The sequence below is a fragment of the Diceros bicornis genome, chromosome 9, assembly GCF_020826845.1.
Source record: "Diceros bicornis minor isolate mBicDic1 chromosome 9, mDicBic1.mat.cur, whole genome shotgun sequence".
In the NCBI taxonomy this organism is placed as follows: domain Eukaryota; kingdom Metazoa; phylum Chordata; class Mammalia; order Perissodactyla; family Rhinocerotidae; genus Diceros; species Diceros bicornis.
This window is the reverse complement of record NC_080748.1, coordinates 29,079,605-29,102,224: the sequence shown is the minus strand read 5'-3', so window position 1 is coordinate 29,102,224 and position 22,620 is coordinate 29,079,605. Positions and strand designations below refer to the sequence as shown.

At 34.4% G+C, this 22,620-nt stretch overlaps 1 protein-coding gene across 2 annotated transcripts in view; it reads right to left on the bottom strand.

Moving 5' to 3' along the window:
- The window catches only part of SUCLA2 (succinate-CoA ligase ADP-forming subunit beta), a 45,138-nt gene that overhangs the window by 10,221 nt on the left and 12,297 nt on the right, over nucleotides 1-22,620 (bottom strand). For both annotated transcript variants that reach the window (XM_058548174.1, XM_058548175.1), the window contains exons 3-6: nucleotides 21,723-21,822; nucleotides 21,395-21,557; nucleotides 11,027-11,155; nucleotides 8,498-8,636 (exon numbers count right to left, since the gene is read on the bottom strand). In XM_058548174.1, coding sequence (XP_058404157.1) covers nucleotides 8,498-8,636; nucleotides 11,027-11,155; nucleotides 21,395-21,557; nucleotides 21,723-21,822 — 531 coding nt within the window. The remainder of the gene's footprint in view (nucleotides 1-8,497; nucleotides 8,637-11,026; nucleotides 11,156-21,394; nucleotides 21,558-21,722; nucleotides 21,823-22,620) is intronic.

Sequence of the window (22,620 nt, the reverse complement as noted above, 5' to 3'; positions counted from 1 at the left end):
TCCACAAGCCCATTCTGCTACACATAAATGAATAAACAAATGAGGAAGACAGGAAAGCTCTTCTTGACAATACAATGCCAACTAGTAAATACAGAAGGAATCGAGTTAGCAAATCATCAGTAGATGCCAGAACTAATGAGTAAAAGTTTGATGAGGAACATAGTCTCAAAATATTTTCCCACAAATTTCCTAATAATTACAAAGGAAAAAACAGTGATTCTATAATCAAGAAATCTGATGGACACTACCTTAACCAAGTGATCCAAGTTAATGTGATCAATATTGAAACAAATTGACATAATGTGCCTCTTGATATGATGCACTATGAAGGAAAAAACACCATGAGGAAACTCAGACAGAGAAACCCAAACTGAAGAACATTCTACAAAATAAATGACCCCGTATCTACAAAACCAAATGTGTGTGTGTGTGTGTGTGTGTGTGTGTGTGTGTGTCAAGGGCAAGAAACAAAGCAAAAGTGAGGAACTGTTTAAAGTCCAATAGACTTGATAACTAAATTTAATGTGTGATCCTAGAGCAGAATCTTAGACTGGAAGGGGAAGCGGGAAAAGGTATAAAGGTCAAAACTGGGACACATAACATACATTTGAGTATGTATTATGCAAAATAATATTTTATCAATGTTAAATTTCATGGGTTTTTTTTTTTTTTGGTGAGGAAGATCGGCCCTGACCTAACATCTGTTGCCGATCTTCCTCTTTTTTTTTTTTTTTTTGCTTGAGGAAGATTGTCACTGAGCTAACATCTGTGCCAATCTTCCTCTATTTTGTATGTGGGATGCCGCCACAGCATAGCTTGATGAGAGGTGCGTAGGTCCACGCCCAGGATCCGAACCAGCAAACCCTGGACTGTTGAAGTGGCGTGCACAAACATAACTACTATGCCACAGGGCTGGCCCCAATTTCATAGTTTTAATAAATGTATTGAGTTTATATAAGAGAATATTCTTGTTTTTAGACATTGAAATATTTAGGAGTAAAAAAGAACAGTGTATCCAGCTTACTCTCAAATGGTTCCAAAAATACATATTTTTACACACACACAGCACAGAGAGAAAGAGAATGTTAAAACAAATAAGGCAAAATGTAAACAACTGATGATTCTGAATAAAGGATATATGGGAGTTCCTTGTACTATTTTATTTCTGTATCAAAATAAAAAGTTAGGGGGAAAAAGCCCACACCATACCACAGTCACAGTAAGCAGTGATTTAGTTCAGCAAAACATCACCCATCATATTAAATTAATGCTATGGAAAAGAAAAAAATGTATCGGAATTCTTATCCTTTTATTTTCCATATGAATTGTACAATAATCCATTTTTCATGTTCCAAATTCTTGGATAATTACATTTAAGTTACATATTAACTAAGAAACAACTGACCACTTTTGATAATTCTTCCTCCCGAGGAGCACTACATATCTTGCAGTTGTTCAGTTCTAAATATTTTCTCATTTCCATTATGATTTCTTCATTAAGTCATGAATTATTTTAAAGTACTTTCTTTAAATTTTAAAAAACATGACACGATGAATAATGCTTTTGCTTTGTGCTTAAAGACTACGATCTATGTTATTAATTCTTAGATATTTGTTGAGACTTTTAATTTGTGGCTCAGTACTTCATTTTTTAATTGGTATTTGAAAAAAAAAAGTTTTTCTAAATGTAGGGTGCAGGGTTGCATATATATCCATTAAATTAAAAAATTTAATGTGTTGTTCAAAAAAAAATGAGAAGCACACAGCAAAGGCACTAGTCCTCAGCAGGCCTGTGATGTAAAGACTCCAGAAGATCAAGACAGGTTCACTCAGGAACTAGCTGAAGAAGTGATTCTCCAATGGAAACATATTTGGGGTGAATCCCTAGGAAGCAGATTTCTTAGGCATGAGCTCAGTAGAAACATCCACTGACAACACCTGCTAACAAGTAAGGGTAGGTGTAATATCAGTAAACAGAGTCCATACTCAATTCATACTGGAGTGCCAAAATCATGATGCTCAAAATGGAGGAAATTTTTAAGAGATTACACGTGGGTATTTTAGAGTGTCTTAATGCCATAATTTAAGCTCACTGAAGAACCTCTGATACTCCAGCAGACAACATGACTGGGCATAATCTGGTGTCAGAAACAGAAAAGAATGAACTTTCAGAATTGAGCATAACACTTTCTTAGAGCTGATATTAGCGTACTATTTTGATCCATTTTAGAAGCTGCTGGGGGCAAAAATCCAAACTACTCACAGGTGCTCTAGAATATCCAAAGGAACAATGGTTGGAATTGGGATGGCAGCCTGAAAGTCAGTACAGAACTACCCAGGGGCCAGCCAGGTGGTGTAGTGGTTAAGCTCGCACACACTGCTTCAGCGGCCTGTGGTTCGCAGGTTCACATCCCGGGCGCGGACCAGTGCATTGCTCATCAGGCCATGCTGTGGCGGCAGCCCACATATAAAAAATAGAGGAGGATGGGCATGGACGTTAGCTCAGGGCCAATCTTCCTCACCAAAAAAAAAAAAAAAAAGAACAGAACTACCCAAACAGCTAATATCTCCTCCCTCAAGAGCTTCACGTCCACCCTGATAGATAATATGCTTAATGGTTAAGCTCAACGGGTCAAGAAAAGAAAACACTGAGGGATGTTGGGGAGAGAAAATCTTCCCTACTTCTGATGTTTCTTTTAACATTCAAAGGATTCATTTAGTATAATATCTGGCCTCTCACTGTCTCTTTACTCACTTCTTCCCAGAGGAAGGGAAGCAAATTATCTGTCTGGTTAATATGGATACTATAAAACCAGGCACGCATAATTCAGCACAATCTTTCTTCTTGGGAGTGAGCTTCCTGCAGGGAGCAAGCATTTCCAACCACTATTTCCAGGGCATATTCTGTCCTGAAGGGACTGCCCTGTTACAGCTAGTATTTGAACATGTATATGAAGTCTGTCTAATTCTGCAATTTATTTGTCAGATCCATTTGATTAGAACTCTGGCGGGGAAGAGGGGTAATCAGAGGACTTCTTAGAAACCCCAATGATAGCAATGATATAATAAGCTATTTAGGCAATTCTATTCAAATATATTATTTTTGTATTACCCTATGTTTTCAGAGCATTACTAGGAAAATAAGTCTAGAGTCTATAAGCCTTCACCTTACAATTATTCAAACAATTAAACCAGTACAAATTAAGAGGTATTCTATGCAGTAGATATGCTCCAAAAAAAATTGTGCACAAAGAAAATAACTCCAAATTTAGTTGTTCAAAATGTCCTAAACTACTATTTTAAGGAATAGTATGGTAATTTCCCCAAATTTATATTCTATCTTGTCATATGGCAACTTAGTACCAAAGGAGATGAATATCTATATTTTTTGAAACTCAGTATGTATCTTAAATATGAAACCTATCAATCTGCAGATGTTTATAACTACATGGTCTACATTGGTCCAAAGCCTCCATTCAAAATATATAAAGAATTTACTGTGAGAAATGTAGATTTGCTAACAGAGCCTGAGCTTAGACTCTTCTATAAAATAAAGTCCTCTCTTCTCCATTCCCACTGCCTTTGTTCTCTTTTGCTTGGACTACTGCTACAGCTTCCTAACCTAAAAGGCTACCTACTGCTTATCTCTTCCAACTCTAATACTGCCTTTTTACTACTCTCTACCAAATATCCCTGTCATACAACTGTATCATATTTAAGAGCACAAATTCTGCAGCTGACTGTTTGGGTACAGCTCATCTCCACCACTAGCCCTGTGTCCCTGGGCAAGTCACCTAACCTCATGGTAACTCAGTCTCCTACCCTATAAAATAAGGACAGTAGCAGTACCTACCTCACAGGACTGTTATAAACATTAAATGAACTAAAGGGGTTCATATTTGTAAAGTGCTTGCAACAACGTCTGGCACACAGTATTTGTTATATTTTTATTAAACAGTCACAGAAAAAATATATACTTTTCAAAAATTTACTAAAGGAAACCAAAGCATACTCAGAATGTCTCTTTTGCATGGTCAAAATTCAAAACTACGTACTATGAAAGAAGAAATGAAAATAAACCAAAACATGGAAGACAAGCTAAAATGCAGTGGAGATATTTTTAAGACTAAGGAAAACAAATACAACAATAGAATTAAAATCTGCGAATGAAGAACAAAATCAATAGTCTGTATACTAGCAATAAACAGTACGAAAATATAATGGCAGAAAAGATCCCATTCAAAATAGCAACCCAAAATATATTTCTACAAATAAATCTAAGAAGAAATATAATACCTACTTAAAAAAATAAGTCTTACTTAAAAAGACATAAATAAAGACTTACATAAATGGAAAAATAATGTATTTCCAGTTAGAAAAACTGACTACTAGGGAGATGTTAATTTTTCCCCAGCAATTTATAGGATTAATGCAAGTCCAGTAAAATTCAAGGATGATTTGTCTTGAAATCTGACAAAAGAATTCTAAAGGTTACCTAGCAATAGGAATTAGTAATTTGATATCCAAGTACCAACACTAGGAGCAAAGACTTCAGGGAGTTTGCGAACCTCTCAACTGCGCGATGAATAGTGCATGTGCACATGCTCTCATGGGAACACCACTGCAGTGTCCTCGGGTGAGGGTTATAACTTGCTTTCATGCAATTTTCGCTGTTATTTCTCAAAATGCCCTTGACCCACAAAGGGTTAAGTAACACAAATCTAAAAGAATAAATACGTAAGAATTGCCTCCCTGAAAAAAGTATTTTTAAATAAGCAGACGAGGGAAGACTTACCTCATCCATTATTAAAACTTACAATTACTGATACAAAAAAGAACAATCAGATCCATGGAATCAGACACTTGAATATGATAAGGAGAAATATCAAAAGCACTAGGGAAGGATGTTTTATTTAATGATTTTAGGAAAACTGACTATTTGGAAAAAAAGAAGTAAAATCTTGATTGATTAAAGATTTAAAAGTAAAAAGTGAAACAAAAAAAAAATTGTAGATGAATATTTACTGATCTTACATAATGGGAGAAAAGAGCTCATTCAAAATAGCACCCAAAAATTTATTTCTACAAATAAATCTAAGAAGAACTATAATACCTATGTAAAGAAAACAGTCTTATTTTTTCTTAGGGGGAAAAAAACTTTTCAGCATGAAAGTAGTGCAAGCCAAAATGACATCTGACTACACGAAAACACATAAAGCTTGGGGGCAGCCCAGTGGCGTAGTGGTTAAGTTCATATGCTCCGCTTTGGTGACCCAGGGTTTGCAGGTTCAGATCCCAGGCGCAGACCTACACACCACTTATCAAGCCATGCTGTGGCAGGGATCCCACATATAAAATAGAGGAAGATGGGCACAGATGTTAGCTCAGGGCCAATCTTCCTCAGCAAAAAGAGGAGGATTGGCAACAGACGTTAGCTCAGGGCTAATCTTCCTCACAAAAAATAAAAAATAAAGCTTCAATGTGTCCAAAAATATCAAACAAAACTAAACGACAATGGACAAACTTGGAAAAATATTCCTATCAAATGTCAGACAAGAGATTAACATCCTTAATATATAGAGTCCATGCACATGGACAGACCAGCAGGATATATTATTAGGTGAATAAAACAAAATGAAAAATGTATATAGTATGCAATCTTTTCTGTAAGCGGGTAGTAAAGAACACATTTTCTCATTTGTTTTTATTTGCAAAAGAAACACCGGAAAAAAACACAAGAAACTAAAAAATGAGGAGAGAGGGAATGGAAGTAGATAAGGATGAAGAGAAAGCAAAATTTCAGGATAAAGGGAAGCGATTGGTGGAAATATACTTTGTTATATTGTTCTGATTTTTGAACCACGTAAATAAATTTTCAAAAAGTAAACAAAGACCTCATCAAATTAATAAGAAAAACTATCCACGTTTTTTGGGTACTCTAGTGGGCTGAATAATGGCCACCCCAAAGAAAATAGGTCCTAATACATAGAACCTATGAATGTTACCTTATATGCTAAAATTTTTACAGATGTGATTAAAATAAGGATCTTGAAAGGAGGAGATTATCCTGGATTATCTGAGTGGGCCCTAAATGACACCACTTTATAAGAGAAGTGTCTTTATAAGAGAAAGGTAGAGGGAGACTGGATACACAGAAGAGGAGAAGGCAATGTGACCACAGAGGCAAGACTGGAATGAGGTGGCCACAAATCCAGGAATGCCACAAGAAGCTAGAAAAGGCAAGGAATGGATTCTTCCCTAGAGCCTCTGGAGGGTGCAGAGCTGCGGACACCTTGAATTCATATGATACTGATTTTGGACTTCTGGCTTCCAAAATTGTGAGAAAATAAATTTCTGTTGTTTTAAGCCACCTGGTTTGTAGTAATTTGTTACAGCAACCATAGGAAACTAAACACAGGTACCAAAGGACGTCAACAGAAAATTCTCAGTCTACTAAGGAAAACATATGCCCAGGAAACATGAAAAGTTCTCAACATTACTAGTAATCAAAGAATTAAAAAATAAAATAAGACACCATTTCCTGGCTATCAGTTTGACAGAGATTAAACACTTCTGGCAGAAATAAGCAATGAAATGGACACTTCATATATTAGAACAACTTTTCCAGACAACAATCTGGCAAAATACATCTCTAAATGTTATTTTATTCTGACCCAATAATCAAAACAAATATTAAAAATCTTACTACACTTTGACCCTAAAATTCTACTTCTGAGAATGTATGAAAGATAATCAAGGCTGTGAAGATTTATATATAAATAAAATGCGAGCCTTTAAAAGTTATATCTTTGAAAAATATTTAACAAAAATTTGTATTATATAGTTTTAAGTTAAAAAAGGGAAAGATACAAATTGAATAGAGAGTATGATTCTAATTACAGAAAAGACTGAAATGACCAACATAAAATATTAAAAGGGTATTAGGTAATGAGGTTCTAGGAGTTCCTTTTTCCTATCTATCTATAGTTCTTGGCACTGTGCAAATTTTCTATAATAAATATACAAGGCCTCAATCAGGAAAAAAATTAAAAACTCCTGTGAAATATATATAAATGCATACAAAGAAAAACTGAATACAAAAAAAGAAAAAAATTAGTTATTAAAATAAGAGAATGAAGACATTCCCTTAGCAATAGAATAGAGCTATAGTATTGTATCGTAGTTGGAAAGAATTCAGGGGTCCTGCCTTCAATGTTATTAAGTTACATAATCAAAAAATAATACAAGAAATATCTGTTTTATATAGCTAATTCTCCTTCACCGAACATTTCCCTTTTTTTTTTTTTTTGCTGAGGAAGATTGGTCCAGATCTAACGTCTGTTGCCCATCTTCCTCTTTTTTCGCTTGAGGAAGATTAACCCTGAGCTAACATCTGTGCCAGTCTTCCTCTACTTCATATGTGGGTTGCCGCCACAGTGTGCCTGACAAGCAGGGTAGGTCCACGCCCAGGATCTAAACTCGTGAACCCGGGCCGCCAAACTTAACCACTACCCCACGGGACCAGCCTTGAACATTTCATTTTTAAAATGTGCATCAGCCCTCACTCTTCAAAAAATTTCATTATTTTTAGTTTTATAAACTACCTCTATTATCACAAGAGAATTTACTCATTCTTCTTTATATAATCATATAAATGACCAACCAAAAATTGATTTCTATAATAAAGAATATAACTAATTACAAGTGTAAAAGTGAAAGATGATCTACAAATGCTTAAGAAGATTAGAAATGTCCAAAGAGACTTGAAACAAAATCAAATAAATTAGAGCAATAGAAGTAGTTAATATAAAATATCAAGAAAAATTTAGGCTACAATAGAGCAACTTATACTTTTTTTAAAAAACTATACATGGAAGGCATGATCATTCAGAATCTGATTTACCTCTTAAGCATATGCAAAAGAAGAGCTGTCAAAGTGACAATCTTACTTCTCTAGTGGCTCTAGCATCAGAGTATACCCTTAGTACAATAAAGATTCACGATGTTTCTAAAGTCTGAAACTTGTGGAGACTAAGACTGCTAATTCCCCCAAATCACAGCCATTTATTCACTACCCACTGGATGCTGTAATCCAGCACTGCCCAACAGAACTTTCTGCAGTGATGGAAATGTTCTATATGTGTGCTGTCCAATACAGTAACCACATGTGGCTACTGAGCACTTGAAATGTGATTAGTGCAACTGAGGAACTGAATATTTTAATCTTATATCATTTTAATTATTTTTAATTGCCACATGTGGCTGGTGGCTACCATATTAGACAGTGAAGCTTTAACCCCTCTGTGTGTACCTAAATACATATTAAGGTGTTTGTTTTAATGGGTCTCTTTAATATTTGTTCACATACATTCCATTTATTATAAAATAAGCTTCTAATAGGAATAAGTTCACTTCCTCATGAGTTCAACTTCCTTAATGAAGCATACAATAGGTGGATAAATACATAATCAATGCTTGATAAAAGAAGATACTTTACCAGCTCCATCTGAATCCTCTACCATTGGATTTATTTCTACCATGGTTGCATCATATTTCAGAAAAAGGTTGTAAAGCTTGACCATGTTTTCTGCCGCAGAATCCACAATATTAGGTGGAAATCCCATCTTCTGTGCAAGCTGAAAGCAATTTGTTTCTTTATTACGAGTATGTTGTATACGTCCCATTAACACTGAATTATTGTAAATAAAAAACCTTGTAGTTTATCATTTAAATAATAAGCATGAATCATTTGTAGTCAATCAATCATTGAAGTAGCAGCTACTATTACTAAATGGTTAAATAAAACTTTTTATTCAAAATTCTCACAAGGCAGGTAGTATGCCCGTTTTACAAACAAGAAAGAGATTCAGAGAGGTCAGGAGACTTGCCATTCGCCTAGATTCCAGTTCTAGTACTTTTTCCCTAGCCTCCACACTGCCTCTAAACCTTATCGCCAATCTAAACTCAAAGAAGAGGCTTATATTTTAAAACTACATATAAAAGGTGGACTGACAATCCCATGGTCCAAACAATGGCAAAATATTAAACCACACTATTTTACCTTTTAGGTAATTTATAAAGAGTGTCTAGCAAGCAGTGAGGACACATCAAGTTAACAAGTATTACCCTATTCATTCAAAAATCTACTGAGCACCTAATATATGCTAGGCACTGTGCTAGGCCCAAAAGATACAGGTATTTAAGCTTCTAATCTAGTAGAGGAGTTTACAGTCTTGAGCAGAGATTCCTAACTAGCTATACCTGTAGAGTTTTTTAAAATATATATACACCAAGGTCCCAATGCAGAAGTTCTGGTACACAAGTTCCATAGTGGACCAAGCAACCATAATTTTTAAAGTTCCATAAGCAATTCTGAACCACTGGTACAGAAATGACATGTCTATGTGTGTATTCTAACTGCTGCCACTGCTCTGGAGCACTACAGAGGAGTTATTTTCCTCTTTTTCAATTGCTATCTAAGGCTGTAATACATTTGACTTTCAATAACAGAAATCTTAAATTTTTTGAGGGTGAACGTGATTTTTGCAAAGTCAAATGCTAATAAATCAAGTGGATAATTAAGCTAAGAACTGTCCTTTTTGGTTAAGACTTATTTCAAACAAAGAATAATAAGAAATAAAGTACTATTTCATTAAGAAAGATTTTCATTAGGTCACAATCCTAATTTAGATTTAATCCTGTTTTAGATTTAAACATTTGAGAATTGCAACATAATTCTGATCAACCCCATATGACATTAATTTGCCAAGCACTGTGCTAGGTACTATTTCTGTTCATGGCTCAAAGAGCTATAATCTTAGATTATTCCTTTAAGTAAGTACTCTCGAAAATCAAGTATTTTCTTTCTCATCTAAATTTAACTCTCCAGTCATCACTCTCACATAAGTACCTAATGAGTCAAGTCTCTGTCTCTTTTAAATATTTATACCATTCACTTGCCTAAATGACTTCCTTCACGCTTTATCAGGGAAATTTCTCTATCTCCTTTAGATCTTTGTGCCAGTCAAAATTCCTGCTCTACTGGACTTCAATACCATAAGCTTACTTTGACATGGTTTCCAACTAACAGAGGTTAATTCCATTTGAAGTTTAATATTGAAACTTTTCTTTTAAGATGGGTCACTTATTTTTTATATTCAAACTAAACAATTTGATTCAATAGCAGTATTACAAACATTACCAAGCAACTCTCACAGGCTTGGTGGGTTGTTTTTTGGAGGCAGAGGCAGGTAGAAATGAAAGGAGAAGAAGCAGCACACAAGAAGGACAGTACAGAAAACTAGGGAAATTGCAGGCAAAATTTACTCTGTATGTGCACACACTGAAAGTCCATAACTTTCACCAGATCCTTAAAAGCGTCCATAAACCCCCCCAAAAAACTAAAATCACTTATCTATTATAGGAATATATAAGACAGTGTCCCTACCATTCAATATAATCTACAGGAAATAAAGGGGAGATAGGAAGATGCTAAATAGAATAGCATTACGGGGATGGAAAATTCTGACTACAAAAAACACTAATCACCCCAGTTTCTTCAACAAATTAAAAGAAAAAGGATGGAGAGTGAGGGAAAGGAAACCTATAAATTAGAAAAAGAGCCATGAGACATATTAACCAATGGTAATGAAGGACCTTATATGGATCCCAACTCAAACAAACTGTAAAAGAAAAAAACTTGAGACCATTAGGGATTTTGAATGACTGGGTAAGTAATGACATTAAGGAATTATTGTTAATATTACCAGGTATGGCAATGGTATAGTGGCTATTTTAAAAGAATCCTTATCTTTTAAAGATACATACTGAAATATTTATGGAGGATATGAAGAAATATATTGTAGATACTTCTAAAGGTTTCCATTTCAAAGAGATATTAACATGCCTTGACACTCAAAAAAAATGTTTTTAAGTTTTATCAATCACTTTTACAAAGTTAATTCTCTTTCTTTAAGTACTATAATTCTCCAATCAAAAGCTAGAAATTTTTCAGAATACAACATACCCAGACAGCTTGTTCCTTTTTGATGCCTTCTACAATATCAATAGGTTCTTTAACTATGGCCTCAGGAGTCTCAGCAGCAACATCTTCAATGTTGACACCACCTTGAGAACTTCCTATTAACACAGGACCCTAGCAGATAGGGAAACAGCCAAAACATCTAGATTTTATTTTGGACCCATCAATAAAATTTTGAAACCTATTTGTGCACACTATTAGACTTATGCATCTAGTGCTCCCCGTTCCTATTTTAAAATTTCCTCGAGAATTTATTCTTGCATCTCCTGCACAGTGCTCCCTTAAAAATGTTGAGCTGAAATAACAGAAAAGAAGTGAAAAGGAAGAGGAAGACAATGGCCCATCTGTGAAGAAAAAAGATTTAAAATATACATAAAACTTATACCAAATAAGTTAACATAAGCATATATATATACACATATATGAAATATAACCTATGCATTTTTCATAAGAACTGAAGGGACATTAAAGGATTGTTTAAAGAACCTTAGAAAAATCATAAAAACAGATTACTCATATTTAAAAGGGAAAGTCTAATGAATAAAAGCAGATTTTATAAGCTCTCACTCTACAGCAAGTCAGTAAAAAAGAAAGCTACCTACCTTGAAAGAATAGCTCTGGCTATTATCGTGAACAATGTAAGAAGGTAAGATATAAACACTAAATAATTAAGTCATTAACTTTTAAGTCCCCTAAAATCAATCAAGAAAAAAACATTAAAGCAAATTATCTAATAGATCTGCTAATTTATGCACAAACCTGGAAACAATCGTAACATGCAAAAACAAAGAAATGGTAAGACCATATTACTAAAGATTATTTAATGACATAAGAAAGCGATCTCAGTAGTGTTATGTGGGAAAACAATGATACAAAACCCTAGATTCTATTCCAAATTGTTTGTTTTTTATAAAGGATGATTAAATGTGTACCCACCCACTATTCAAACAGAAAAAAGATGGGAAATAAAACATTAAATGATAAGACTTTTGTTATTTTATGTGTCACTATTTTCCAAAAAAAATTTCTTACAATGAACATATTATTCTTAATCCAAAAAAACGGTGTGACTTTCATGGGGAAAAAAAAAAACCCAAAAGACTAATTTCACTTTTCTATCCCAGCACCTAGTGTTTCAGTAACAAACTCATTTCAAGGTATAATGTAAAGGAGTAGTATTCACTCTGTTTGCAGAACAAAAATAGTCCTTCAAATCCTCAAAATAAAGCAAAGGCCAAAGGAAAAAAAATCTATTACTTTTTAAGAGCGTTAACTGTCATTTAGGCAAAAAATGACTTAAAAAAAAAGCACCAACCTCCAAGGAGAAAAATTGAGTGGCTGACAAACAGGGGTAGGTGGGAGATTTATATTTCCCTGTACACATTTGTACCTTTTAAATTTTGTACTATGTGATGAGATTTCAATATGCATGTGTAATAAAGACTTTGGCTGGCCTTTGTCCCCAATGTCTGGGAGGCAACCTCTAAATCCTCCACTGCATCTAAGAGTTCAGGCTAACGAGGTGACTCATGGCTAGATAGTTAATACAAAGAAGATGACTCAGGTGGATGCCGGCCAAGCCAAAAACACCAGCAATGTGAATACACATTGGGTTGGAACTTCGAGCCACGTGATATCAGCCCACTCTCTGGGAGGGAAGGCAGCCTGGAGACTAAGTTCAATCAATCACGCCTATTTTATTAAAAAAAAAAAAAAATATGGACTTCAGGGTCAGCAAGATGATGGAATAGGAAACACCTCACTCTCCCACAGAAACACTGACTAAACAAAAATATATGGTCTAAACAGCCTTTATGAGAATGCCAGAAACCAGTGAGGAAGTTGTAGGACCCCAGGCAAGCTCAACTGCAATGAAATGGGTAAAAACTCCGCCCACAACCTGACACAGCTGGAAATCAGGAGAAATAGGCCTATGCTGAGCTTCTCTTCTGGAAGGGAAAGAAAAGAGTGGAATGTGCATCCAACATTCCAGCTGTCCAGGGGGCTGTCCAAGGAACTGTTGCTGTCTTGCCTGACTTGGAGGGTTGACTGAGAACCTGCATGCTCTGGATGCCTCGGGGGCCACTGAGAAAAAAGAGAGCTCAGCAGCATGTGACAGCACCAGAGATCTTGTAATACTACAGACAGAAGCTGACACAGCTTGCCAAGTTGGGAAAAAGCATCTAGGCTCAAGGCGCTTTTTTTTTTAACATGTCAAGGAACTAGAAAAAAGAAGAACAAACTAAACCCAAAGTTAGCAGAAGGAGGGAAATAATAAACATTAGAGCAAAAATAGATGAAATACAAAATAGAAAAACAATAGAAAAGAATTAACAAAACTACGAGTTGGTTTGTTGAAAAGAACAACAAAATCAACAAATCTTTAGCTAAACTAAGAAAAAAAGAGAAAAGACTCAAATAACACATCAGAAATGAAAGAGACATTACAACTGATGCCACAGAAATAAAAAGGATCATAAGAAACTACTATGAATAATTACACACCAACAAACTGGATACCTCCAAGAAATGGATAAATTCTAGAAACAACCTACCAAGAGTGAATCATGAAGAAATTAAATCTGAACAGACCTATAACAAGTAAGGAGACTGAATTAGTAATCCAAAACCTCCCAACAAAGAAAAGCCCAGGACGAGATGGCTTCACTGAACAATTCCACCAAATATTTAAATAAGAACTTACACTAATCCTTCTCAAATTTTCCAAAAAATTGAAGAGGAGGGAACACGTCTAAACTCATTCTAAGAGGCCAGCATTACCCTGATACCAAAATCAGACAAAGATATTACCAGAAAACTACTGACCAATATCCCTGATTACTGATACAAAAATTCTCAACAAAATATTAGCCAATCAAATTCAACAACACATTATAAGGATTATACAACATAATCAAAAGGGATTTATTCCTAGAATGCAAGGATGGTTCAACATATAAAAATCAATCAATTTATACACCACATTAACAGAATCAAGGTCAAAAATTACATGATCATCTCAACTGATGCAGAAAAAGCATTTGAAAAAATTCAAAACCCTTTCATAAAAACACTCAACAAACTAGGAATAGAAGGAAACTACCACAACATGATAAAAGCCATAGATGAAAGGCCTACAACCAACAATATACTCAATGGTGAACAACTTAAAGCTTGCCTTCTAAGATCAGGAAAAAGGCAAGGAGGCTCACTCTCATCACTTTATTCAACATAGTAATGGAAGTCCTAGCCAGAGCAAGCAGACAAGAAAAAGAAATAAAAGGTATCAAAATAGGAAATGAAGAAGTAAAATTATCCCAGTTCACAGATGACATGATCTTGTATATAGAAAACCCTGAACAATCCACAAAAAACTGTAGGAACTACTAAACAAGTTCAGCAAACTTACAGGACACAAATCAACACACAAATATGTCCTGCATTTCTATACACTAACAATGAACAATCCAAAAAGGAAATTAAGAAAATGATCCCATTTACAATAGCATCAAAAAAAATAAAATACTTAGGAATGAATTTAACCAAGGAGATGAAACACTAGGATGCTGAATACTACAAAACACTGCTGAATGAAATTAAAAACAACACAAATAAGCAGAAAGACAGCTCATGTTCATGAATTGGAAGACTTAATATTGTGAAAATGTCCAATACTATCTAAAGCAATAGATAGATTCAATGCAATCCCTTTTAAAATCTCAATCGCATTTTTTCACAATAAAATATCTTTTTTCCAATTGTCTATTTTTTGCTGAAATAGGAAAAAAATCCTAAAACTCATATGGAATCTCAAAGGACCCTGAATAGCCAAAATAATCTTGAGAAAGCAAAACAAAGCTGGAGGCCTCATACTTCCTGGTTTCAAAAAATATTACAAAGCTATAGTAATTAAAACAGTATTGTTATGGCATAAAAACAGACACACAGACCAATGGAACAGAATAGCAAACCGAGAAATAAACGCTCATGTATATGGTCAAATGGTCTTTGACAAAGATGCCAAGGTAAACAATAGGGAAAGGATAGTCTGTCTCTTCAATAAATGGTCTTGGAGAAACTGGATATCCACATGCAGAATAATGAGGTTGGACCTTACTTTACATCATATACAAAAATTAACTCAAAATGGATTAAAGACCTAACATAAAACCTGAAACTATAAATTGCCAAAAGAAAACATACAGGAAAAGCTTCAAAACATTGGATTTGGCAATAATTTCTTGGATAAACAACAAATCACATACAACAAAGGCAAAAATAGACAAATGGGACTGTATCAAACTTAAAAACTTCTACACAACAGAAGAAACAATCAACAAAGTGAAAAGGCCACCTACAAGAGTGGAAGGAAATATTTGCAAACCATATATCTGATAAGGGATTAATTCAAAATAATATATATACACACACATATATATATACACATACATATATACATACACACACATATGTGCCACATAATGACGTTTCAGCTGACGACAGACTGCATATACGATGGTGGCCCCATAAGATTAGTACCATATAGCCCAGGTATGTAGTAGGCTATATCATCTAAGTTTATGGAAGTACTCTATGATGTTCGCGCAACAATAAAATCACCTAACGACACATTTCTCAGAATGCATCCCCATTGTTAAGCAACACATGACTGTATAAATTATATATATATATATATATATATATATATATATATATATATAAAACTACAACTCAACAACAACAAAAACTCCAATTTAAAAATGGGCAAAGGACTTAGACATTTCTCCAAAGAAGATCTATGTCTTAGTTTTCAATGCTGTAACAAAATCCATAGACTGGATGGCTTCAACAACAGACATTTATTTCTCACCGTTCATGGTTCGCACCCATACTAATCTCCTTATCAAATGGTTGTTTGGCCATAACCTTCATATTCTTTTCCAAATAGCTTTCTTATTTTTTGCAATAGAGGCAGGCTGAGAATTTTCCAAATCTTTAAGTTTTGATGCCTTTTTTTTTTTTTTTTTTCCCCCAAAGCCCCAGTAGATAGTTGTATGTTATAGCTGCACATCCTTCTAGTTGGTGTACGTGGGACCTGGCCTCAGCATGGCCAGAGAAGCGGTGCATCGGTGCGCGCCCGGGATCCGAACCCGGGTCGCCAGTAGCGGAGCGCGGGCACTTAACCGCTAAGTCACGGGGCCGGCCCTCGATTCCTTTTTGCATAACAATTCCTTCTTCAATTCATTTCTCTTTTCCAATTTTACTATACGCATTCAGGAGGAACCAAGCTGTTCCCTCAATACTTTGCTTAGAAATCTCCTCAGCTAAATATTCAATATCATCCCTCGCAAGTTCTACCTTCCACAACATACTAGAACATAAACACAGTTCAGTCAAGTTCTTTGCCACTTTATAACAAAGATCACCTTTTTTTCCATTGTCCAATAACATGTTCTTTGTTTCCAACTGAGACTTCCTCAGAATGGTCTTCACTATCCATATTTCTACCAACATTCTGATCATGATTATGTATTCTCTAAGAAGATGGAAGCTTTCTCTATAGCTCTCCTTTTTTCTGAGCCCTCACCAGAATCACCTTTAAAAGCCCCTTCACAGCAATCTTGGCTTTTCTAGCATGCATATCAAAACTCTTCTAGCCTCTACCCATTACCCAGTTCTAAAGCTACTTCCCATTATGGGGGTACAAATAGCATCACATTGGGGGTCAGAGCTTCAACATATCAATTTTGGCAGGAACATTCATTCCATAACAATTTGCATTCATTCCATAACAATACGCAAATGGCCAATAAGCATTTGAAAAGGTTCTCAATATCATCAATCATTAGGGAAATGCAAATCAAAACCACAAGATATTACCTCACACTCCTTAGGACAGCGTCTATTTAAAAAAAAAAAAAAAAACAGAAAATAAAAAGCACTGCTGAGGATGTGGACAAATTGGAACTCTTATGCTCTGTTGGTAGAAATCTAAAATAGTGGAGCCACTGAGAAAACAGTATAGAGGTTCCTCAAAAAATTAAACATAGAATTACCATATGATCCAGCAATCCTACTTCTGGATATATATCCAAAAGAATTGAAAATCAGATCTCAGATAGATATTTGCACACTCATGTTAACTGCAACATTATTCACAACAGCCAAAAGGCAGAAGAAATCTGAATGTCCATTAACAGATGAAAGATAAAGAAAATGTGGTATATAAACACAAAAGAATATTATTCAGCCTTTAAAAAGAAGGAAATTCTGGGCCGGCCTGGTGGTGTGGTGGTTAAGTTCATGAGCTACACTTCGGCGGCCCAGGGTTCGCAGGTTCAGATCCGGGGCACGGACCTATGCACCACTCAACAAGCCATGCTGTGGTGGCATCTCACATACAAAAATAGAGGACGATGGGCACAGATGTTAGCTCAGGGCTAATCCTCCTCACCAAAAAAAAAAAGGAAAGAAATCCTGACATATGCTACAACATGAATGTCCTTGAGGACATTATGCTAAGTAAAACAAGCCAGTCACAAAAAGACAAATATTGCATGATTCCATTTATTTGAGGTATCTCAAATAGTCAAACTCTTAAAAACAGAAAGTAGAATGGTGGCTGCTAGGAGCTGGAGAAAGAGGTAAAAGGCAAGTTGTTCAATGGATATAGAGTTTCAATTTTGCAAGATAAGTTCTAGAGATTTGCTGCACAACAATATGCATAAAGCTAACACTATTGTACTATATGCTTAAAAATGGTTAAGATAGCAAATTTTATGTTATGTGTTTTTGACTAATTTAAAAAAAAAAAAAAAACTCTAGACCAGAAAATTGATGAGCTTCTGTGGTTGGCAATATTCTGCATATTGTCACATATCAATATGCCAGAAGGATGACATCCCTGAGGACAACGGAAACTTTATGTTTGGGACACTCCCAGACCCTGCCCTATGCATCTCTCCCATTTGGCTGGTTCTGATTTGTATCCTTTGGCCATAACAAACTGTAATCATATGTATGGTGCTTTCCTAAGTTCTGTGAGTCATTCTAGCAAATTATGAAACCTGAGGGAGAACTAGCAACACCCAAATTTGTCTCGTGGTCAGAAGTGAGGTTGGTCAGAGGTAGGGGTGACCTGGGGACTCCAAACTTGAGGCCGGTGTCTGGAGTGAGGGCAGTCATACAGAGGACTGTGCTCTTAACCTGTGAGTTTGGCCCAGTTCTGAGTACTTGGTTGCAGAACTCACTGCAACACACATACAAATTTTTTGAATAAAAAGGAACTCATTGTGCCTTTTGAGACTAAAGAAGAGAACAGTAGCAAGCCTAAGTAAAGAGAAATGTTTGAAATTATAGTCTAATTTTTAGTTCTTCTATAAACTTCAAATGAAAAGGTATTCTTCATTTCCTCTCTAGCAAGGCAGTTCATAATTATAAGCTTTTACAAAGATTTAAAGAGAGGAGAAAAACTCAGATTTAAGAAGAGCCTCTGTCATTCTACTGAATTAGAATACAGATAAATTAATCTATAGATAACCCCAAATATAATTTTATTCAACATAAGAGGTAGAAACTAACAAACTTTTAAAGTATTTAAACTTTTTATTTTAGTTTTACTTTCCTTTTCTTTTTAGATCTTCTGATAAGAGAAATGAAGAGGCACATGAAGGCAGCACTAACTGGAGGGAAAAAAGATAATATTAAATTATCACTGAAGTTATGATTAAGTCTTCAAAAGTTGGCTGTAAGTTAGAGAAAAGGTTAGAAAAAATACATACGAAATGATAATACATAAAAGAAAGTGAATAGCCTCTTTTTGCACTAATTTCCTGACCAATTAGAAAGGAACCCTAAAATCTATAGCTAGCAGGTAAGAAGAAAACTTACATGAGTAAACAGAGATCAGTTAAAACAATGACTACAGTTTTGCATTTGGTCTTGACTATTGTTTCTGTTTGGTTTTAACTTTTACATTTTAGTAATAAACTTTCAGAACAATTAAGTTCCAGCAAATAGCTGTAATTTCAAATAAACTAATAATGCTATTTTCACTTTCTAAACCCAAATTCCTCTTGTCTTGTTGGTCTTGCAAAAGGTTTTTGCCTTAAAATAGATTTGAATTTAAAATTATATGACAAAGCAGCCACTTAATATAAGACCTCTTTAAAAAAAAAAAAGTATGGAAAATAAAATTTGGAATTCTTACAGCACATTTTATATCTATTCCAGGCAAAGTAAAAAATTGACAGCTAAATGTACCATTCATTTACAGCAGAATGTAATGTTTTACTAGAAAAATAAATTAAAGTAGCAAATGTGATTTGTTAAATTAGATTTATCTCAGCCCAAAAGTACCCAACAGGCACTGGGCAAATGTCAAGAAATCTGATTTTTAAAAAGTGCCAAAACAGAGAGTAATACTTTAATCGATTTTCTGGGACACCAACCCTATGGTAGATATCTGCCCAGGCTTCCTGATATGATACTTACTAAAGAAGACTAGTAGAGCCTATAATTTATCTCCTAAAAGCAAGCAACAAAAGCAATTTTTAATGATCAATTAACTCCTATGCATAGGACTTTAATTCAATCAAAAATGCTCTTTTCTTTTTAGTTTAAATAGCTGACTAAATTTTTTATTGTTTAATAGGGACGTTTCCACAGGTATTCCCAAAAAAGTTCGCTATACCCCAAAAAGTAACACTGACCAACTCCACACTGGTCTAATGTAATAACATCAAAGAACATTATAATGTCTTTGGCCAAATGGTTTTACTAGTACTATAGAATTTTTCGTGTGAATTATTACAACTATGTATTACTTTTGCAAACGAAATAAAAACATTTTTTCCTTAATGAGAATCAAATAGTTCTCTGAAAATTAGAGTTCTTAAAATGAACTCAAAATTTGATCCTTTTCCCTAATGCTTTGACATATCTTTAATAAAATACATTCAGTGTGTTACAGTCATATCTTTAATAACACATATCCAGTTTGTAACATTTACTCCAATCCAGATGAGCTACTCTGAATGTGCAACATTATAGGACTCATATCTCAAATCGTCCAGGCATATAAACCTTGTTTCTGGCTATAATAAAAAGTAAAAACATAATAACTAACAAAATGATAGATGCTGATATATAATATCAATGAAAAGGAAGAGAAAATGTAGTGAAAATAAATGAATTTGTAAAATATAATTTTTGCAAACTGTCATGGGATTGCTAAAGTAACCTACTGAATTCTACCATACAGACAAACCTAAAGAGGTAAAAATATCACTTAGGAATAAAACAATGCTTTTTTAAACTTATATCTTGAGTGGGTTTTTACTACCATCTAGTGTTATACCTTAAGAAATACTTTCTTATAAAAATTAAAAGTTACAAAACACACTTTTTATATTATCACTCAAATATTACTAGAAGATTTAATTAACTGTAGGGGAAAACAAATCACAATACAGAAAGTAGCTAATTTTTAAAAAGCTGTTTTACATAAGAAAACTATTTTCACGACCCTTAAAATTTTTGTTATATTACTAATTGTGTAATTAGTAATATTCTACATCAAATCCTTACCAGGGCTTCAAAATATGTATCCAGTTTGCTTCAAAAGAAAATCTAGTTACCACACAGGTTCAGCTCATAAAACTTAACCAATGCACTCAAAAAGCCAGATAATTATAGTATAAAATGATTATCAACGGTTTCTCCAAGCACCAGGTCTATGAAAGATTTTCTCTTTACCTGATGCCTTTAGTCCACTGCTAGCATTTTAGGTTCCACAGAGGAGAGCAGAGCTAGGGTTACGCTCCTTAGAATCATACTGTTCGCAACAGAACATCACCCTTCGACTTGCCAAGTACCAAATTATCTAGCAAAACAAACTCCAAACTATAGAAAATACCAAGAGGTTGAAAAAGAAAAAGATGAAGCCAGGGACACAAATTCTCTTAGTGGGTTCAGAGATTTACTCTGGTTAGAATATTTTATTCTGCTAGAAATTTTTTCTCAGTCTATAGAATCTAGAGATGAATCAGAGATGATTTAAGCTGCTCTTAGCAAATTAACTATTTGGAAATCCTGTGGATTTTACTTCAGCAGGATTTTGCAGACAGTTTTTTTTTATAATAATATTATATTTCAAATTTTACGGCATTAACATGCTGTTTTTTAAAATGAAACAAAAATAACTATTGTGTTCACGACATATACAAATAGATTATGGATCACACCTTATGGATCATACCTTTTTAATCTTTCTCATACAAACAAATAATAATCAACTTTTGAAACTGAATGTAATAAATTCATCCTAAATGTACCATGTCTACAATTACTCACTTGAAATGACCTTTCCATTGTTATTGCAAAGTAGTATTCTCTCCTGGGATATCTTCGCTCACAAACCAATACTTGATTGCATATTCTGCCCTTTTCTCCTGTTTGCTTGGTAAACAACTTTTTCCCAATCATTTGTGAGGAAACAGCTTTTGCTTCTTCTGGACTAAAATAAAAAAAAGAACTCAAAATTCTTTTCTCCTCCAACTAAAAAAAACAAAAGCACATGATAGACAAAATCTGATCTCATCTAATATTAGTCTCAGTATTTTCATCAATAATAAGGGGCATCTTTTACAATATGTTTTTTTATTTAAAAAACATGACTTACGAGAAAACTATCTTCACCCCTCCTTTGAGGCCACTTTCAAATGTTCCTTTTCCTCTACCACCAGCTAAAACCTGTGCCTTTATCACAACATCTTTCGAACCTAGAAGAAAAACACTGCTATTAGATAAGAAGCACGGAGCAGAGCAAGAAGCAAGACACAATACTTGGTTATTAAGCATACATATTAAGCAGTGTTATTCAAGTTTCATTTATCCACAATGTTAAAAAATGAAGCATTGCACGTATACAGATTTTCTAGATTAGAACACTAATAAAACATTCACCATCTAAAGATCCACAACTCAAAAAAATTAGTCACTCATATTAAACTATTTCTTAAAGTATACTAAAAATACCTTTACCTTTCCTTGACACTTTATCTAGTACTTTGGAAGGTATTAAAAGTACAAAACTGAGAGTCAAATGTTTTTCTAACACTTTCCTTCCTTTCTATTGACATGTAAACTTCCTATTCTGTGAAAATTTGTCATAAATACTACTTTGAGCAGAAACATACCGTGACTTAAGGGGAAAGTGCCAATATTGATACCAATTTACAGTGACCCACTGACAGAAAGCCCTGTTACCATACATTGTTGAGCTGTTGTGAGGAATACTATCAGGAGTTAAGGTATGTTTATCAAAAGATTCCAGAATGTTATGCTTATAAGTCTTAAAAATAATTTTTTAATAAGGAATCTGAAATTTTCTTCTTTAACAGGAAGACTGATCTCTCTCTTCCTCCTCTTTCTAATTTGCTCCAAAAAATCAGCAAACTAGCTGTTTAGCCTAGTTACTACTCATCGTTCATGATCCAGGGCAATACCTCTTAGAGGGGCATTCTCTGTCTCCCCAGACAGGCAGAATTTCAGAGCCTCCTCCTTTTGCTTCTCATGGC